We start from the raw sequence: 16278 nt of genomic DNA, 5'->3' as shown, positions 1-16278 counted from the left end.
GGTACAGTTAGGCAAAGCAATGTTCCCTTGTCAGCCTGAGGTGACTTGCAGTCTGTACGTGACCAGCATCCTTCCCCTTCTCACCAAGCTGACTTTTTAGGACAAAGGAACATGTGTTCATATGGACACATGCACACATACATACCATGCCACTCTACTCTTAGTCTTGTCTTTCTGGGAGAGAGGGGGCTGAGAGATAGAAAACTTGTGCTGGCAGGAGCAGTGGGAAGACCTTGGGATGACTTCTCTTAGGCACATATGTGCATGAATGTGACTCAGATTGTAGCTTTGGCCAATATTTGGCCCAGTTGATAGGATGAGAGGGAAGGAGCCAGCTAGAATGGGGCTTGACCATGTTAGCTGCTCATGAATAAAAATGGCCCAACATTCATTTGCATGCCTCTGGGTTTTGGTATTTGTGTTTTTGTATTTTTCTTCCAGCACTTGCATGTTTTTTTATCCCTATATATTCACATATGTCAGAGCGTTTCGGTTTGTGTCTCTGTGTTTTCCCACATGCCTGAGTTTGCATCTACTTGTACATTTGCATCTGTCTCTGAATGTTTGCATGTGTTTGTACATGACCTGTATATGAACGGGTGGATTTGCCTGTGCCTCTGTGCATATCTTTTTGGGTTTCTGTATGAGGATGCTATTACATGTATCTGCATGTCTTTGGAGATCAATGACTCCAATGAGACTTCAGACATCTCTCAAATGCCTGGCAAGCCAAAGGTGAAATCTGATGCTGGAGAATGGTTGGGCAGGCCCTCTGCTCAGATTCCTCTGGCTCAACAACTATTTTCTTCCACGATGAAGTCTGCAGCACCTTCCAAGGGCCCCTTCTGGCTGCCTCTAGCACATCTAGACCTCCAGGGTCCCCTCTCAGTCCATTTTGAATGGACCTAATGAGTAGAGGGGAGTTTCTGGAGGTGCACTGGGATTTTAAGAGGGAAATACAAAAGGAAACTTCACCCTTTCCTCCCCATTCTCCTCATTTTCCCTTTCTGACATTCATCAACGCTGAGCATGAGGCACAAGGAAGTCAGCCGTTGTGCATTTTTTTAGAACTTTTTCATGCTTTAAAAGCTAAAAAAGTTTTTGCTGAAATTTTTTAGGTTGGTATGATAATCATATTGTAGTTAGGTTGTAGAAAATCTCTTTACCTTTTAGAGATATTTATTGAATTGTTCACAGAAGAAATGATGTGATGTCTGGGATTTGCTTCAAAGTATATGAGGTGGTGTTAGGTTCAATCTAGGTGAAACTAGATTGGCTGTGGGTCGATCATTGTTAAAGTGAGGTGATGGGTACATGAGTGTTTGACTATATTATTCTCTCCATCATTCTGTTTAGATTTTTCCATAGTAGAAAAGAATCACATTCATGCAGACATCTCTTATTCTTTCCCCACTACACTCTCCATCTGGAGATGTAGCTGAAACTCTAATTATTTCCCCCCATTAAATGGATGAGGAAGTGGAGGGCCTTCACTGGGTAAGTGATTTGTTTAAGGTAACTGGGAGCAGAAACCTCTGACTAGAATTCCGGCAGCCTGCTTCCCACCCAGGGTTCTTCTCATTGGACCGTGCATAAACATGAGCCTCACGCAGTCGTAAAATATAGAATTTGTGAATAAATTCCTATCAGATTAATGAAATTACTGAGGTTCCAGTTGCTCATACATTTGCATGGTGCTTACCTAGACAAGTATATGGACGCCCAAGGGTTCCACATTTGCATCTGCAGAGACACATACACATCTCAGTTCACGCAGCTATCCTTCTCTTAGTTGTACACGTGTAGATCACTTATTTTGAAAAGGTGTGTTGCACGTGATGCCCAGGAAAAAAAAAGAAGAAGGGGATCAGATTGTTACTTCCAGGTGTGCCTGTTCTGTGTGCTCATGTGAAGAACTGGGCTATCTACATACCCCCGGTGAGAATGTACAAACAGGGGACTTGGAAGGAAGAAATGTCCCTGAAATTAGATAGATCAAGACCAAGACCACAGACACAGAGAGTCTGGTGAGGAAGGGAAAACACTGGTAAGCTGGTGCCTTGTACCTCTCAATAAAGCTGCAACTTCACACGCAGGGGATACAAGATATTTTTTTTTCCTCTCATACATAGATATGTTCAGATAAATAAAACCACCACATGTACTTCCATAAACAGCGCATGGCACCCAGCCACCTTCACGTGCATGTTACACAGCCACGTCTTCAGAGGGAGGGATCCTGAGTAGGTGAGCACAAGTGTTGGAGTCAGAGGACAGGAGTTCTGGTCTCCTGTCCACCACTTGCTGAGCATTTCATCTTCAGCAAGTCACATCACTCCTCTTTGGCTCAGTTTCCCCTTTGGAAAAACAAGATTGACATGAATAGCTAAGCTACCCATGTCAAACTATGCTAAACATAAAAACTATTTTATCTATAAATCTATATTTTACTCTACATATTCACAATAAAATAATGAATATGCACTGACAACATAGCATATAAATATTTGTATGTATGCATATCTATCTATCATCTACCTTTCTAATTTAATCTATGGGATAGAAAAATTGAGTAACTTGCCTAAGATAACACAGTTCAAATACAGCATGGACTAGTGAAATGATGGTAAGTCTTGGAGTTAGAAGCACCATTAAAGAGCTAAAAAGGTGTCGGATATAGTTATCATGAAGTGAGTTCTGCTGGTTTTCTCAGTTGGTTAGATCAGTGGTTCTTAAAGTGTTGTCCAAGGATCCCTGGGGGTTCCAAAGACCCTTTCAGGAGCTCTGTGAAGTCCTTTCTCTCCCAATATGTATCTGCATGAGGCTATGTACTTCCTATACTTCAAACAAACACTATATCACAACAAATTGAATGCAGAAACAGATATAAGAATCCAGTCATCTTCTACTAAGCTAGACATTTAAAAGATATGCTTAAATGTAAAACAGTGACATTCTTCTCACTAAATGCTATTTTTTCATAAAAAGTTAGTTATGATAACATAATAGATTTATCATTGTTTTAAAATACTTTTAAAGTTCCAGTTTTCACTTCTAGTAAGGTAAATATTGATAGGTATAACCCATAGAAAAAGAGCTCTTTGAGATTCTAATAGTTTTTAAGAGTGTAAAGGGGTCCTAAGACCAAAAAGGTTGTGAACCACTGGGTCAGAGTCTGTTGTTGATGAAGACAAGAACCTGTCGAGGCAAGACCAAGCTGAGTTAGCAAAACCTAGGTTAGGTTCTGCTCGCCCTCAGGCTGGTGCTGTCCCTACACCCTCAGCAGCGCTCCCTGCCAAACTCAGTCCCATACTAACAGCCAGTGCCAAGTCCATTACGAGCAAAGAATTGGCTCAGAGTGCCCACTCTCGGGTCAGGCAAGTCTCATTGGAGTCCTGGTTCTGCCAGTGGGGCATATCAGTAGCTACCTGGGCCTCACTCAGCTTCCCCTTGTGTAAAATGGGGATATAACAACTTCCTTGCAGTGTTATTGTAAGGCTGGAAGGAAATCAATTTAGCACAGTGCCTGGTACATAGTAAACACTTAAGAAAATGCCTATTATCGTTAATAATAATAATAGATAGCACTTTTACTGAAAGCTTACTGTATGCCAAGCACTCATCTAAGTGCTTTTTGTACATTAATCCACTTAATCCCAAGGCAATTAAGAACACTGGTAGAAAAAAAAAAAAGAACACTGGTAGGAGGTAGTTACTCTGCAGTTCCTGCTGATAGGTGGTAGCGGTGGTGGTTTCCCAGGTCCCGCCTATGGGCAGAATAGTGAAGATTGGAGGGTTAGAAAAATGTTTGTGGATTTGATTTAACTTTGACATGTAAGTGAGAGTATTAAGCGAGGAATCTGATCTTCCAGACGCCTCTGACTCCTGCCTCCTTCTTTATATAGCCACCCCAGGCCTATGGAGCCAAGTTGTAGGATCAAGAGTGACCCCTCATGCCACATGGCCTTCAGCAAACGGGCAGGCCTTTTAAAGCAGTGTATGGGGAATAGGGGACAGCAAAAGTCTCTATCACCAGTGATATGAGTGATAAGTCAAAACACCTACTTCATAGGTGCTCTACTTGGGATGTCATTCTCTGTCACTCATAGCCCCCAACACACACATACACACACACACGCAGGCATGCTTTCAGCAACTTCACCTCCCATGCGTATATGAACAGGAGAAATGAATGTGTTAAGGTCCTTGCCTCATGCGTGTTTTGAGGGTGTACCTCTAGGTAAACACGTATGCAGAGAGAAAGGGCTGTGTGAAGTTATAGATTGCAGGGAGGAACTCTCTCCCCAGTTTTCTGTCTTCCATCCTGACTAATCAGCAAAGCTGCTATGACAAAATACGGGCTCCCGTCTCCTGTATCTTTCTTAGATCAGGTTGCCCCAGAGAACACCCTAGCTGGTCTAGGTCTACCCAACCAGTCAGGGGTGGGTTGGTAGTTCAGTTGCAGCTCATTGTTATGGAAACTGAGTGGCAGAGCAACGGGGGAGCATGAATCTGGGGCTCCTGGCCAACCACTGATCTTCAAGGAGAGAAGAGGGGTTAGGATCCCAGGCAGGGCTGAATCTCAGGACAAAGCTGGAGGGAAGGGAGGGAGGAGGATTTACTCTTTTCTACCAGTTTTCAACTGTGGGCATGAGGGCAAGGACCTCGGGATTATTCCAGTCTGGTGCTCTGGAATATAAGGTGGGTTCTTGCTAGAGACAGGTCTACCAGACAGAGTCCAAGAGTCTTGGGCCTGAATGATCTGGACTGAGAGGATAAGGCAGGCTCTTGTTCACCCTGATTAAGTTTACCACCCTCTCCATCAAGCTTTGCAGACCACATGTTCCTGGATATGAGTGGACAGAAGGAGGATGTGAGGGAGTCTTTTTTTGGTGTCTTTTTTATTTTTTGGAAGACACAGAAAAGAGACCCTCCAATGTGTACAGTGGACACTGCCTTGGCCTCCTCAGTTAGGTTACAGAATTCTGGGGGGGATTGAGGGAAATTCTAATTTCTCAGAAAATAACTTTGCAACCAAGGGAAGGGGCAGGAGAGGGTGATAAAGAATGACCAGGTACAGAGGTTAGAAAAGGCCATCTCCCCTCTATGGTCAGAATATGAAGGTATGTTCAAAATCTGGAGCCCAAAAAAGCCCAGCAGAGAACTGGGGCAATTATCTAAATAATTCAGCACCAAACCCTTCGACCTCAGATTCCCCACTTTTACTTGAATTTAATGGGTAACTGTCCCAGTGAGAGGAGAGACTGGTCCCTGGGGGCCAAGACTCAAATTGTGCAATTCCAGGACCCTGTCTAGCTGGGAGAATGAAATGAAAGAGACTGGGGGTTGGGGAGGGGTCTCAAGGTTTGGCCTCAAAGGTCTCTGGGCTCTGGGGTAGCAGAACAGACGAGAGGCCAGAGGCCCTCCATTTGGGGGCTTCTTTGACTGCTAGAGGGGGAGGGGGGGGGAGAGGGAGCGAGGTGTCGGGGAGGGGCAGTCAGGAACAGATGCTTCCAGATCTAAAGAAATAATTTGAGGGGGAAAGGCAGGATCAAACAGAGGAAGCCGAGGGGGAGGAGGGGGAAAAGGAAAGAGAACAAAGGTATGGTGGAGATTGGAGCCTCTTTGGTGGAGGAGAGATAAAGGGCAATCTGGGTGAGAAGACTAAACCAACATCTGCCCCGGGCTATAAAACCTTGTTCTATTTGCTGCTGGCCGAGGGGCCACTCTGGAGCGGTCAGATGAGCCCCCAAAGTGATCTGGACTGGAGGCTCAGCCAGGAACCTTTGAACCTCAGCTGTGCCTCCCAGGTTGTCGCCCCTACCTTTTGGTTCCTCTCCTGTTTCTCAGTTGGAGGGGAGTTTGAGGAGGGGCACTGGGGCTGGGGATTGTCCCCGCAGATTATTGGGAAATGACAGGGCAGAGGAGCAAGAATTCGAGGAAATACGGAGCACAGAAAGCAGCAGTAATGCGAGGCTTCCTTGAAAATGCCGAGCAAAGACAGACAGACAGACAGAGCTGGAGGCAGTCACATTCCAAAATGGTTCAAAATCATCAGAGAGACTGAGTCCAAGAAGAGAGGTTTCCAGCTGGGAGGCCCACATCTCCCCATCTCACCTCTGAGTCCGATCAGGCAGGATAAGGGTGAGGTGGGGGGCTGGAGAAGGGCAGCTAAAGGGAGGAGCAAATGCACATGGAGAATATTCCGTACCTCGCCCATTTTCTCCTCTCCCCTGCTTTCCTTTCCTCCAGCTAGAACTCAACCCCTGTTCTGTAACCTTAATTACCAAGGTCTGTTCCAGCTGAGTGGAAAGACTCCACATGTACAAAGTTACAAACACTGGGTTACCGCCCAAAGGGACAGAGTCACAGACAGGAGCCAGGCAATCAGTGGAGGGGGGCAACACCTCAGAACAAGAACAAACTGGTTGGGGGACATCTCCCAAGTGACTCATTCCCACACTCCCATGGATAACCCAGCCCTGTCCCCGTCCATCAGATTGGAGAAGGTGCCGCCCCCTTTCGTAAGAGCCCTAATCCTAACCTGACATCCAGAGACAAAGGCCAGGGGAAGAGGGAGGCAATTCTCCCTAGGATTTGGGGTGGAGGTGGGGGGAGGACCCACTGTCTGCCTGGAATTCCTCTGATGGAGGAGACTGTTGGTTCGATGACCTGGGATTCTTCAGAGTCACCAAGTCCCGGCTTGGGAATGTTTACTACTAACTAGATCTCTCCTCTCCGTCCTTCCACACAGAAATCTTGAGAGGGTCCCATTTCCTGCTCTTGTAACTCAGAGAAAACTATCCTTTCATTTCCAGAAAATGAAATCTCCTTATTTGGCGGGGGGGGGGGAGTTGGTCAGTAGAGGAGCAGTCGAGAGTCCGCTCCATTTTCCACAAAAATCTGGAAGGTGGAATAGGGGGAAGCAAAGGGAGCTTGGGCTCTAAAGGGCGAGTCCCCGGAGGTGGAGCGGAGTTCACCGCCCAGTGAACCCGCTCGGCCGGCCACGCAGCCCTAGGCCCCCGCCCCGCGCCCTATTGTCCTCCGTGCGAGCCCGGGGTCGTGACCCAGCTGAAGGCGACACCGCACCCACCCGGAGCGGACGCGGCGTGGAAACCGGAGGAGGAGCCGGGCGCCGGCGGCCTCTCGCATCTCGCCCTCGCACCACGCTTTTGCCCGGGCTGCTCACATTTCGCCATCTTCCAGACCCTGGCCGCTGCGAAGAGGGGAGCTGTGACCACCCCCACTCCCCCCCCACCCCGACCCCGGCCCCGGCCCCGGCCCGAATGCAGGCAGTTGCTCTGTGCCCTGCTGTCTTACTCCCGGCTTCCTGGGAAGCCAGAGGCCGGGAGCGGGAACCTAGGGTTGGGCTGTTTGGCCGTGCCTCAGATACGCTGTGATCTAGGGTTTCTCCGCCCAGCAGTTCAAATATACTTCCCACTCCCAATCTCTGATGCTGGAAGAGAGAAGGTCAGAAAGGAGTGAGTAGAGGCGACACTTCTCTGGGCTGGATCCATAGCCCATCACCACTGGCAGCTGGCAGAGCGGATCCTACAGGACCCTACATCTTAGGGAATCTAGCAATTGCTGATGGGGACTGGAACTTTAAAATAGTCCCTTTCCATTTATTAGACTGTGTAACCCTATTTACACTCCAACATACTCTGAGACCCTCCCTACCCATTCTTGTCTCCCCTGCCTCCTAGTTCATCAGCTAGCTGGGCCTGCAGGAAGCGGCAGGCTGGAAGACTGAGTGCTGCAGAGGACCTTACCCCTGCTTGCACGGTTGTGGGCTTGGCCTCTGGGTGGATCCTGTGTTCAAAGAAGCTACAGAGCTGACACCAGAGAGAAGAGCAGGAAAATCCTGACGCATAGAGGGAGAGCCAAGCCTGAGAAGAGGCTCCTGGACGTGGGGGGCAGTGAGCAGACCTTGGTTTCTCTCTGCTCCCCAAGTCCAAAGGGGATCTGAGCTCCTGGAGCTGCACAGATTTTAAGATGGCTGAGGGGGCCCTTTAGGTCTCCGGTTCAAACGGCTCACCCTACTATTTTTAATTCTCAAGAAGCAGCTAAAACTCGGACACTCAGAGCAGCCACACACTGCAGGAGAAAAGTTGAAATGGGGCTAGCGAGATGGGATGCAGAAAAAGCAGGCTGAGTGGGGTGGTCAGTTCCATCAGAAAGATTGGTTACAGGCAAAGACTTTTTTTTTCTACTAAATCTCCCAAATGTTTATTTTGGGCCCCTACTCATCCAGATAAATCAGGCTAACAGATTAGGAAGTTCATAAAATTGTATTTAGGTAATGATATCCAGAGAGGTAATAAATATTCCCTCGGCAACTGATGGCTGCTGGAGTTGGGGGTTCCTCCATCTCTTTTTCCAAGTCAGACAAGGATTTCTTGAAAGGGGAACACTTTCATAAGAATGAGCTCTCCAAAAGTGGGGTGCCAGATAGAAGCTGTGGAAAACCATGAGAAGTGGCTTTGTGAACCACGCTCCCCCAGGACTGGGCAAAAAGCTGAGAAAAAGATGGTGAAATTGCCCCAGCACGCTGCTCCTCCCCATTGTAGCACCCTCCATCTCAAGGACACCCTTCGGAGTCAGTCTCTTTAATCTTAGAAAAGCAGACAAACTGTGCCTAGCAGAGCATACCCTGGCCCCAAGCTCCAGAGAACCCCTTAATTGTTTATCTTCCCTAGCACTCCCCCAAACACACACATATGCGTACATCTAACAGCAGGAAGACGTCTCTGGGTTGCAATCCGCCCAGTCCATGCTCAAAAAAAGCTGATGCACAGATCGCAGAGAAAACTTGGTAGGAAACTTCACACAAGTGGCAGCGAGAGGCCCTTAGAGAAACAAAGTTCCCCAGTCCTTCCCATCAGGCTCACTTTTTCGACTCTCTCTCTCCTTTTTGAGCCAAGTTTCTTCACTCCTCAGGTACACGACTCTGCACAGAAACTCCATTCTTCCCTAGCAGAAGCCCTCTGCTCCTGATTGGATTTCCCGCCTTCCCTCCCCAAGACCGGGAGTTGAGATAAAAATTGAATCGCAAACAGAGATAGAGTTGAAACTGCTGTGCTCCTCACCCCCAGAGCAGATCAGTGCTAACTACTTACATGTCAAGGGGATTTTTGACCTGTGGGGAATCTCCTGGTGCTTGGAGAGAAGGACCTTGGAAGACTGGTGTCGCCGTTTTCACCCCGTCTTCTTTTTACTTAGCCATTGGAGAGACACACAATACACTAGCAGGCATTCATGCGTCTTGCCTCTCCCATTACTCGCAAGAAATCCCCAGCCCTACAAAAGCAGTGGCATCCTATCTGGAGACCAGGGGCTGAGCAAGGGCTGGCTTGGGAGGGTTGGAGATGGGGGTGGGGGAGAGGTCAGAGGCGCTGCCGAATATAAAGGCAATGGGAGAGAAAATGCTGTGTCCTCCCCGTGAACCTGGGCTGCGTCCTCCCCGCTCCCCCCACCCCCGACCCCCCTCCCGCCCCCGCCCCCCCAGCCTTTTCCCACTGCTCAACCCAACTTCAATAAAAGCTCTGGCCCTCAGCTTCCCAGTGAGGCTGTAGCAGCATCCAGTGGACCAAGACAGCTGGAGCTAGGAGCCCCGGCCCAGGTCGGTCCCCACACCCGACATCCTACTCCTCCCAGCCAGCCTGATCCCATTCTAGGTGGCCAGGTCCAAGGCAAAGGAGAGTTTTAGGGAAAGAGGAGAGAATGGAGCTCACTGGAGGGAAGGCCAGCGGCCAAAATTTTCCAAAAATCAAATGTAAGAGGGTTTAGTTTTGTTTTATTTGTTACAAACTAGGGATGTCTGATGTTTCCCCTTTTCAGACAGAGAAGGACAGAGAGAGGAAGGACAGAGTGACCATGTGTGTATGTGTGAGAAGAGGAATTAAAAACAGAAGCCCCTAAAGAAGGAAAAAGAAAAGAACTGTCCCAATCCTTTTATGCTGCTTTTCCAGAGCTAGAGCATGTCCCTTCAGCAAGTTCAGGAAAAAGCATAAGACATAAAAGAGAGTGAATTTTCCCCTCCTTGCTTTCACCTCTTCCACTTTAGGGAGGACAGGGAATAAATTCCCCTGAAACCAAATGAGCAAAGTTAGGAAAGGACTATGGATCTTAATTTCCATTTTCCCCTCTCTTTCCATCTTAGCTTCCTTACAGGATGGGAAAGACACCCAGGTCCACCCCTCAGACCTTCCTTCCCTTCCCCCAAGCACAACTAGACCCCCTTTTCCTGCCCCAAAGTCAATTGCCTCAAGATGATGGGAGCCACGGTCCGATTTGGCCCCTAATTCACTTGATTACATAAAATCACTCCAGATAATTGTTGGCCCTGCTTCCTCACACTGTAGGCAGCTTGTTTTGCTGTCCCCAGGGCACCACTGAGGGAGGAGAAAGTAGACCTACAGGACTGATTCCCCCCAACACACACACACACACACACACACACACACACACACACACACACACATACCATACACGCTAAGTACCAGCAAGCAAGTCCTTCAAGAGGAATTAAATCCAAAGCACACCAAACAGATTTTCATAACTTGGTTCTTCTGTTGCCTTTCACTCCAGAATTTGAGGAGAGAGGACAGCGGTATCCATGGCTCCCCTACTTACCCCAGATATCTTCTCCCTCTCTCTTCTACCTCTGATAGCCCTCCATCCTGAAATTTGGTTGAACTGCCTGAGAAGCTCACCAACTACCTCCTCACCTTCTCCCAACAAACAAGCAAAAATTTGAGCAGGCCTTGCTCAGAGCCTGGTCCCCAGGACCAGAATTCTTTGGAGGCTTTGGCTTAAATTAATCATTCAGGTAATCCAGCTCAGTTTTTTTGTTGTTGTTGTTTGTTTGTTTTAGCCCCCAAGGAAACAATTAAAAAAATTTTTTTTTACAACCAGGCAGCCTTGTTCTGCCTATCCCAAGCCCTGAGGGGACCTGGGAAGCTGTAGGAAGAGGGGTGGTCCCTGACTCTCCCTGTGTCTTTTCTCAACACCTGGCAGGTCCATGATAAAAGTTAGGGGGAAAAAATAAAAGCGCTTCATTATCTCTAGGAATCAGGCTTTGAGGCCTACCCATGCAAGGGGGCCTCCCAGGCCTCTGGCCTCCACTTCACCCTTCTTTCCAAGTCTAAACAAACAGAGAAGCCATCCTGACAGGTCACTTTGCTGCTTCAGAGTCACCAGCTCAAAATGTTTCTTCTTTTAAGGAGAACAGGCATGCTGAGTGGGCATCTTCCTTAATCCCTTATTCCCAAAGAGCTTCCCAAAGATGAAAACTCTTCTTCCTCCCAACTCCCTAAACTTGCCTTCTAGTCTGCAAATTAGGCAGGCCTACTCATCAGAGAGAAAGGAGAAGAGAAGAGAAGGAAATAGACAAAAGAAGGCACTGTGCTTAACTCTAGAAAAGTGAGACACCCCCCCTCCCAGCTCCACTCTAAGTACCCCCAGGAGAGTCTGGCCTCTGCAGACTCAGGGAGAAATTGGCCCTAATCTTCCACATCCCCTCCCCTGAGATCCTCTGCCCCAAACCTTTTGCTGGTTCTTCTAAGGACCTTGGGAAACTGGAGTTGAGAGTTAAGATTTGTGTGTTTGCTTAGAGTAAACTTCGGCAACTATATAGAGAAGGTGGGATGTTATACCAGGTCAGAAGGAGGAGGGGGATAAAAAGAAACCATCAGACATTGACGTAAAACTAATTCACATCCACTGGTTTATTATTGATCACGGGGCATTTCACATCGACACTAAAATTCTTTATTGCAAGTTTTACAATAATCAAGTAAATTCAGTCCAAAAACACAATAACCACGATGGGGGTGGTGAGGGGTATCCTACCTATAGACTGCCTCTCTGAACTGAAAGTTCATTTTTATTTTCTTTTGGCTCCTCAAACTGAACAGCTCTGAGAGGCTCTCCAGATGCATTTAGCTTTGTCTGCTGTCTTCCCCCCCTCTCCTCCCAGCTCCCCCCAACAATAATACAAAAGAACTTCATAGCTTTGTTCTCCCTAAAATGACTTCCCCCTCACTAACCTCCCCTGGTGCATTTTCAATGCAAAAGGCCTAAGGAAAGAGCGGGGAAGGAGGAGGAGGAGAAAGAAGAAGGAGGAGAATTGGCTTAAAAATCTCTTTCCTTTTTTCTTTTCCTCATTTCCCCTGAAACGCACCTAAACCACACCATCGTACCTTGCAATATATAATTTTTGCAGTTTTTTTTCCTTAAAAAATAAATAACCCCCCAAAATGGCCTTAAAAAAAACCCCAGCAGGTACCATGCTAAGAGAACATCACATGCTTAAAAGGGTCCTTAACAGTGGAAAGGAGAGAAGGGCAGGGGGCTTGTTTGTTTATCTGTTTTGTCTGTTTGGAAATGACAAGGGATAAGGTGGGAGGAAGAGAGAAAAGAACCAAAAAATATATATATATATTAAATTCTATAAATAAGAGTCAATTTGTGTGTGAGGGGAGGATGGGGGCCTGGGGTGGGGGCAGGGTGTGAGTTATGTTTTATAACCTGGTAATGTCCTCTGCCCGTTGCTGCTCCGGTGGCGTGGCGCTCTGGGAGTGGTCTTCAGAAGTGCCCTGGGTGGCTGCCGAGAGGGTGCTGGGCGCAGCCCCGGCCGGGGGCGCTGACCTGACTTTGGTGTTGGGGAGTCGGTGGTCCTTCTTCCATTTCATGCGACGGTTTTGGAACCAGATTTTGATCTGCCTCTCAGAGAGGCACAGCGAGTGGGCGATCTCGATCCTTCTCCTTCGGGTCAGGTAGCGATTGTAATGAAACTCTTTCTCTAATTCCAGGACTTGCTGCCGGGTGTAGGCTGTCCTCGAGCGCTTGGGTTCCCCTCCGTTATAATTGGGGTTCACTGGGGGAGGGGGAGGGGAAAAGCAAATAGTGGGGTTCAAAGGCAGCAGGCTCCCCACCCACCACCCTCACCCCATCCTCAGCTCTGTTGTAACAGGAGGAGGGGGTGGTGGAAATAAAGTCATCAAGCTAAACGGGTTATAAAGAAGTTGAAGGGAGCTGGAGACTTTGTAGTGTAATAAAGAGGGGAATCCTCATTGCAACGACACTGAATTATTTATGCGCCCTTAGAAAGCGAGCATAGTTTTCACACATACAGAACAGATCGTAGCACATGGCTCGGACTGCCCAGAGTAGCTAAGCCATAAAATTTATGGGGGATGTAATTACCCATTCTCGCTCGTAAATCCAGTTCAATTGTGCTAACCCAGAGTCGCTCCTGGAGAGAGAGGGGGAAGGAGAGAAAGGAGGACGGGGGCCGGAGGGGGCCGAGGAGGGTGGGGAGCGCTGGGGAAGAGGGGAGGGGGGGGAGAGCAAAAAGCAAAGTTGCCTACCCGTGCTAACGTGGATTTTTTTCATCCATGGGTAGACTATGGGTTGCTTGCTGGCGGCGCTGGAGGGATGGTCAGGGGCTGGCTGGCTGCAGGCTGGCGGGGCTGGGGACGGGGAGGCGGAGGCGCCTGAGAGAGGCGCCGGCTCGCAGAGCGGCTGTGATTTCTCGGGGTGGTGGTGGCCCGCCTGGGCCGTGCCGTGGCCTCGCGAATTGCCTGGCCCCTGGAGACTGGTGCAGCTATACTGGCGCTCAGGGTAGCTAGGGCGCGGAGGCGGTGGTGGGTACAGCTCCTGGTGGTGATGCTGGAATCCCGATTCCCTGGTCCGGCCGTAATATTCCGGACTGTGTTCAGGGATGTAGCTATTTTGCGAATATTCTTCGCATGGAGGAAATTTCGGATCGATGTAGTTAGAGTCCATCAAATACGAGCTCATGATCATTAATTTCTGGAGTGGAAAATAATTTTTCTCGCTTTGTCGTTTTTCTGCTCCATAAAGCCCTCCTACTAGCTAGCGACCCTGTAAAGTTACTTTCACCATGTGACTCCGCCGGCCAATCACACGGAGCAACCCAGTCCCCGGATAAGGAACCGAATCGCTTTATTCAAAATGTATCCAATTTTTTTTGTGTGTGTGGTGGTGGTGGTGCTGGGGGGGTGGTGGCCGTGATGCGGGGTTAGCTGGCAGGGGCCGCGGTGCCCCCAATGCACACCCCGCCGACTGACAACCCTCCCCTGCAAAAGGAGATGGGAAGCCCCAGATCCCTTCTAAAGCCTGGGCATTGGGGGGCTGTCGGGAGGCTGTGATTCAGCCCCCTCCCAGGGTCTCCCCTTGGGCCTCCGGTGGGCCCCTCGGGCTTCGGCTCCCGAGCTTTTCTAGAGGTCTCCATTCATGGCGATCCTGTCTCAGTCTGTGTAGGGCACCGTGGCAGCGCCCCTCTTTCGCAGGAAGAGGAAGTTGAATGAGGACTGGAGTGGAGGTTGGATGGGGAGAGGCCCAGGTTGAGCCCAGGAAGCTGGTGAGCCTGGGATGCCCCCCATCCAAGGAGACCAGAGTCCAGCCCCCTTCCCCATACACACTCACCCAACCCTCTGGCCATGGGGCCGGCGAGGCAGGGTCCCAGCTGGACCGGGCAGGTAGAGGCAGCGGGATGCAAATGATTCTGACGTCATTTCTGGAGGTCTGGGGGTTGAGCCCCCGCTAAAGAGAGACAGGAAGTGGTTGGCAAAAGCAGAGTTCAGAAGCCTTGCCCTCCCCGAGTACCCACTAACCCTCCCTTCCCAGCGCAGAGCAGAGGATCTCTCCTCCTGGCTGCTGTTCCAACTCTCCATGCCGTCTGGCCTGCTGCTTTCTGACAACTGCCTCCAAGCCTGGTTCCCAAGGACCTGGAGCAGGGAGGAGAGCACTCTGCCAGGGGCCAGTGCCCTGGGGTGGTGCCCAGCCAAGGCCCAGGGAGCTCTTCTTTCTCCATCCCCACAGAGGGCAGACCTAGCTAAGGGGGAGGCCTTCGTCTGTAGAGCCTGCTTCCGGCCAGGGATTGTATCCATGTAACACATGTGTTTACATGTAAACACGCATCCCCAAGGGCCAGCTCCAGGCTGCCTTCCAAAAGCTGAAGGGTGAGCTCACGAAGCTGGGGATGCTGAGCGGGCCTTGGGGGTCTCCAGCCCGTTCCTGCACCCTCCCCTCTCTCTGCTACCCACCCACAGGAATACCCTGATGGTGGGGTGGCAGGGCCATGGAGGAGGGAGGGGGCAAGGAAGAGCTGCTTTCTGACACACTCCCCCTCAGCTAGGGGTGGCCACGTCTTGCACCAATTCCAATTAACTGATCCCATAACTCAGAGTTGAGGGGGGTGGCAGAAGGGAGAGCCCAGGGAGGGAGCCGGGTCCCCTTGTTGCACTTGATAACAATTATAGTTTAAAATCATAGCTTGCCGGGGCTCGGCTATATTTTACTTGATAACAATAAAAGTGACACATAAAGTTAACTGTTTATGTTTTATTTATTAGACTAAATCTGCCAGCGGTGGTGGAAGCGCTTGCCTCGTCGCTACAGCTTTTATAGGGCTGTAAAACGTCATAAATCAGTCTCGTGGAATCGCCCGCACTCTTTGTGTCGGCGGCAGCGCAGGGCTGGCGGCCGCTGGCTGCCTGCTCCCTCCTTTCCACGAAAAGTCGTAATGTGATTTTTTTCCCTCTGATTTTATTATTATGATCGCCGCTGTGATTAGTCAATCTACCTTTAATTCACCACCCTACGCTGCCTCCTCCCTGCCCAGCCTGGTTGACACTTGAATAAGTACCTTTTAAAACGGCGCAACAACTATTTGAGGGTTTAATTAGAACATCTGCAATTAAGGGAATGAGGAGGGGAAAGGGAAAAAAAACAAAACCCTTGTGAGAGGGAGGCTGAAGGCGGGAGATTCCCAATCTGTCTCTCACCACCTTTGGGATGTCAGAGAGGGTCCCCACTTCCAAATTAGGGCTCACCCTGAGGGCTGGAACGAGAGCTGGGCCACAGCCGACACCCAAAGGGACTGATTCACCCTGCCTGGGCCCCTGGCTGCCTTCCCTTCTGCAATGCTTAAGCCCCCCACACTCACCCCAGGCTCACCAAGAGCCAGTGCTTGGGGGTCCCTGGATGCCCTCTCCCCAAGAGGTCAGTGCCCGACCCCTACCACCAGATGGGTGAGAGAACCGGAATTCTCTGGAGGTTGACCATCTCTTAGAAGAGGTTCTCAGATTTCCAAAGTTGGTTGAGAACTCCTGCCCACTCCTGTCCGGGACCCTCTGTGTGTGAGGACTGGCTGGTTTGGTTGGAAGAGGAACTTGAGACTGTGAGAAGGGGAAGGCTGCTGCTTGGTTGACAGTGATTTGGAGTGCGTGAGGGTTTTATTATTGGTGG

At 49.5% G+C, this 16278-nt stretch overlaps 1 protein-coding gene across 1 annotated transcript; it reads right to left on the bottom strand.

Annotated features, from left to right (window-relative positions):
* Window positions 1-10897: 10897 nt before the first annotated feature.
* Window positions 10898-15722, bottom strand: HOXC4 (homeobox C4). Its single transcript, XM_022572004.3, has 2 exons — window positions 13374-15722; window positions 10898-12880 (listed from the first exon to the last, which is right to left on the bottom strand). Exons 1-2 carry the CDS (start codon window positions 13810-13812, stop codon window positions 12525-12527), a joined length of 795 nt encoding a protein of 264 aa, XP_022427712.1. The 5' UTR covers window positions 13813-15722; the 3' UTR covers window positions 10898-12524.
* Window positions 15723-16278: the final 556 nt, after the last annotated feature.

The sequence above is a fragment of the Delphinapterus leucas genome, chromosome 11, assembly GCF_059928025.1.
Source record: "Delphinapterus leucas isolate spDelLeu-1000000601 "Yukka" chromosome 11, BTC_Dleu_Yukka2, whole genome shotgun sequence".
In the NCBI taxonomy this organism is placed as follows: Eukaryota; Metazoa; Chordata; class Mammalia; order Artiodactyla; family Monodontidae; genus Delphinapterus; species Delphinapterus leucas.
Note: the sequence above shows the minus strand (reverse complement) of the source record. Positions and strands in the feature narration are given on the sequence as shown.

What these genes read in the sequence shown, in the direction of transcription:
- HOXC4 (XM_022572004.3), bottom strand. Translation starts at nt 13,812, where the DNA reads ATGATCATGAGCTCGTATTTGATGGACTCTAACTACATCGATCCGAAA. An exon ending in AAAAATCCACGTTAGCACGG is followed by an intron (nt 12,881 to 13,373) that starts GTAGGCAACTTT and finishes CCCCTCCCCCAG; the next exon opens with TGAACCCCAATTATAACGGA.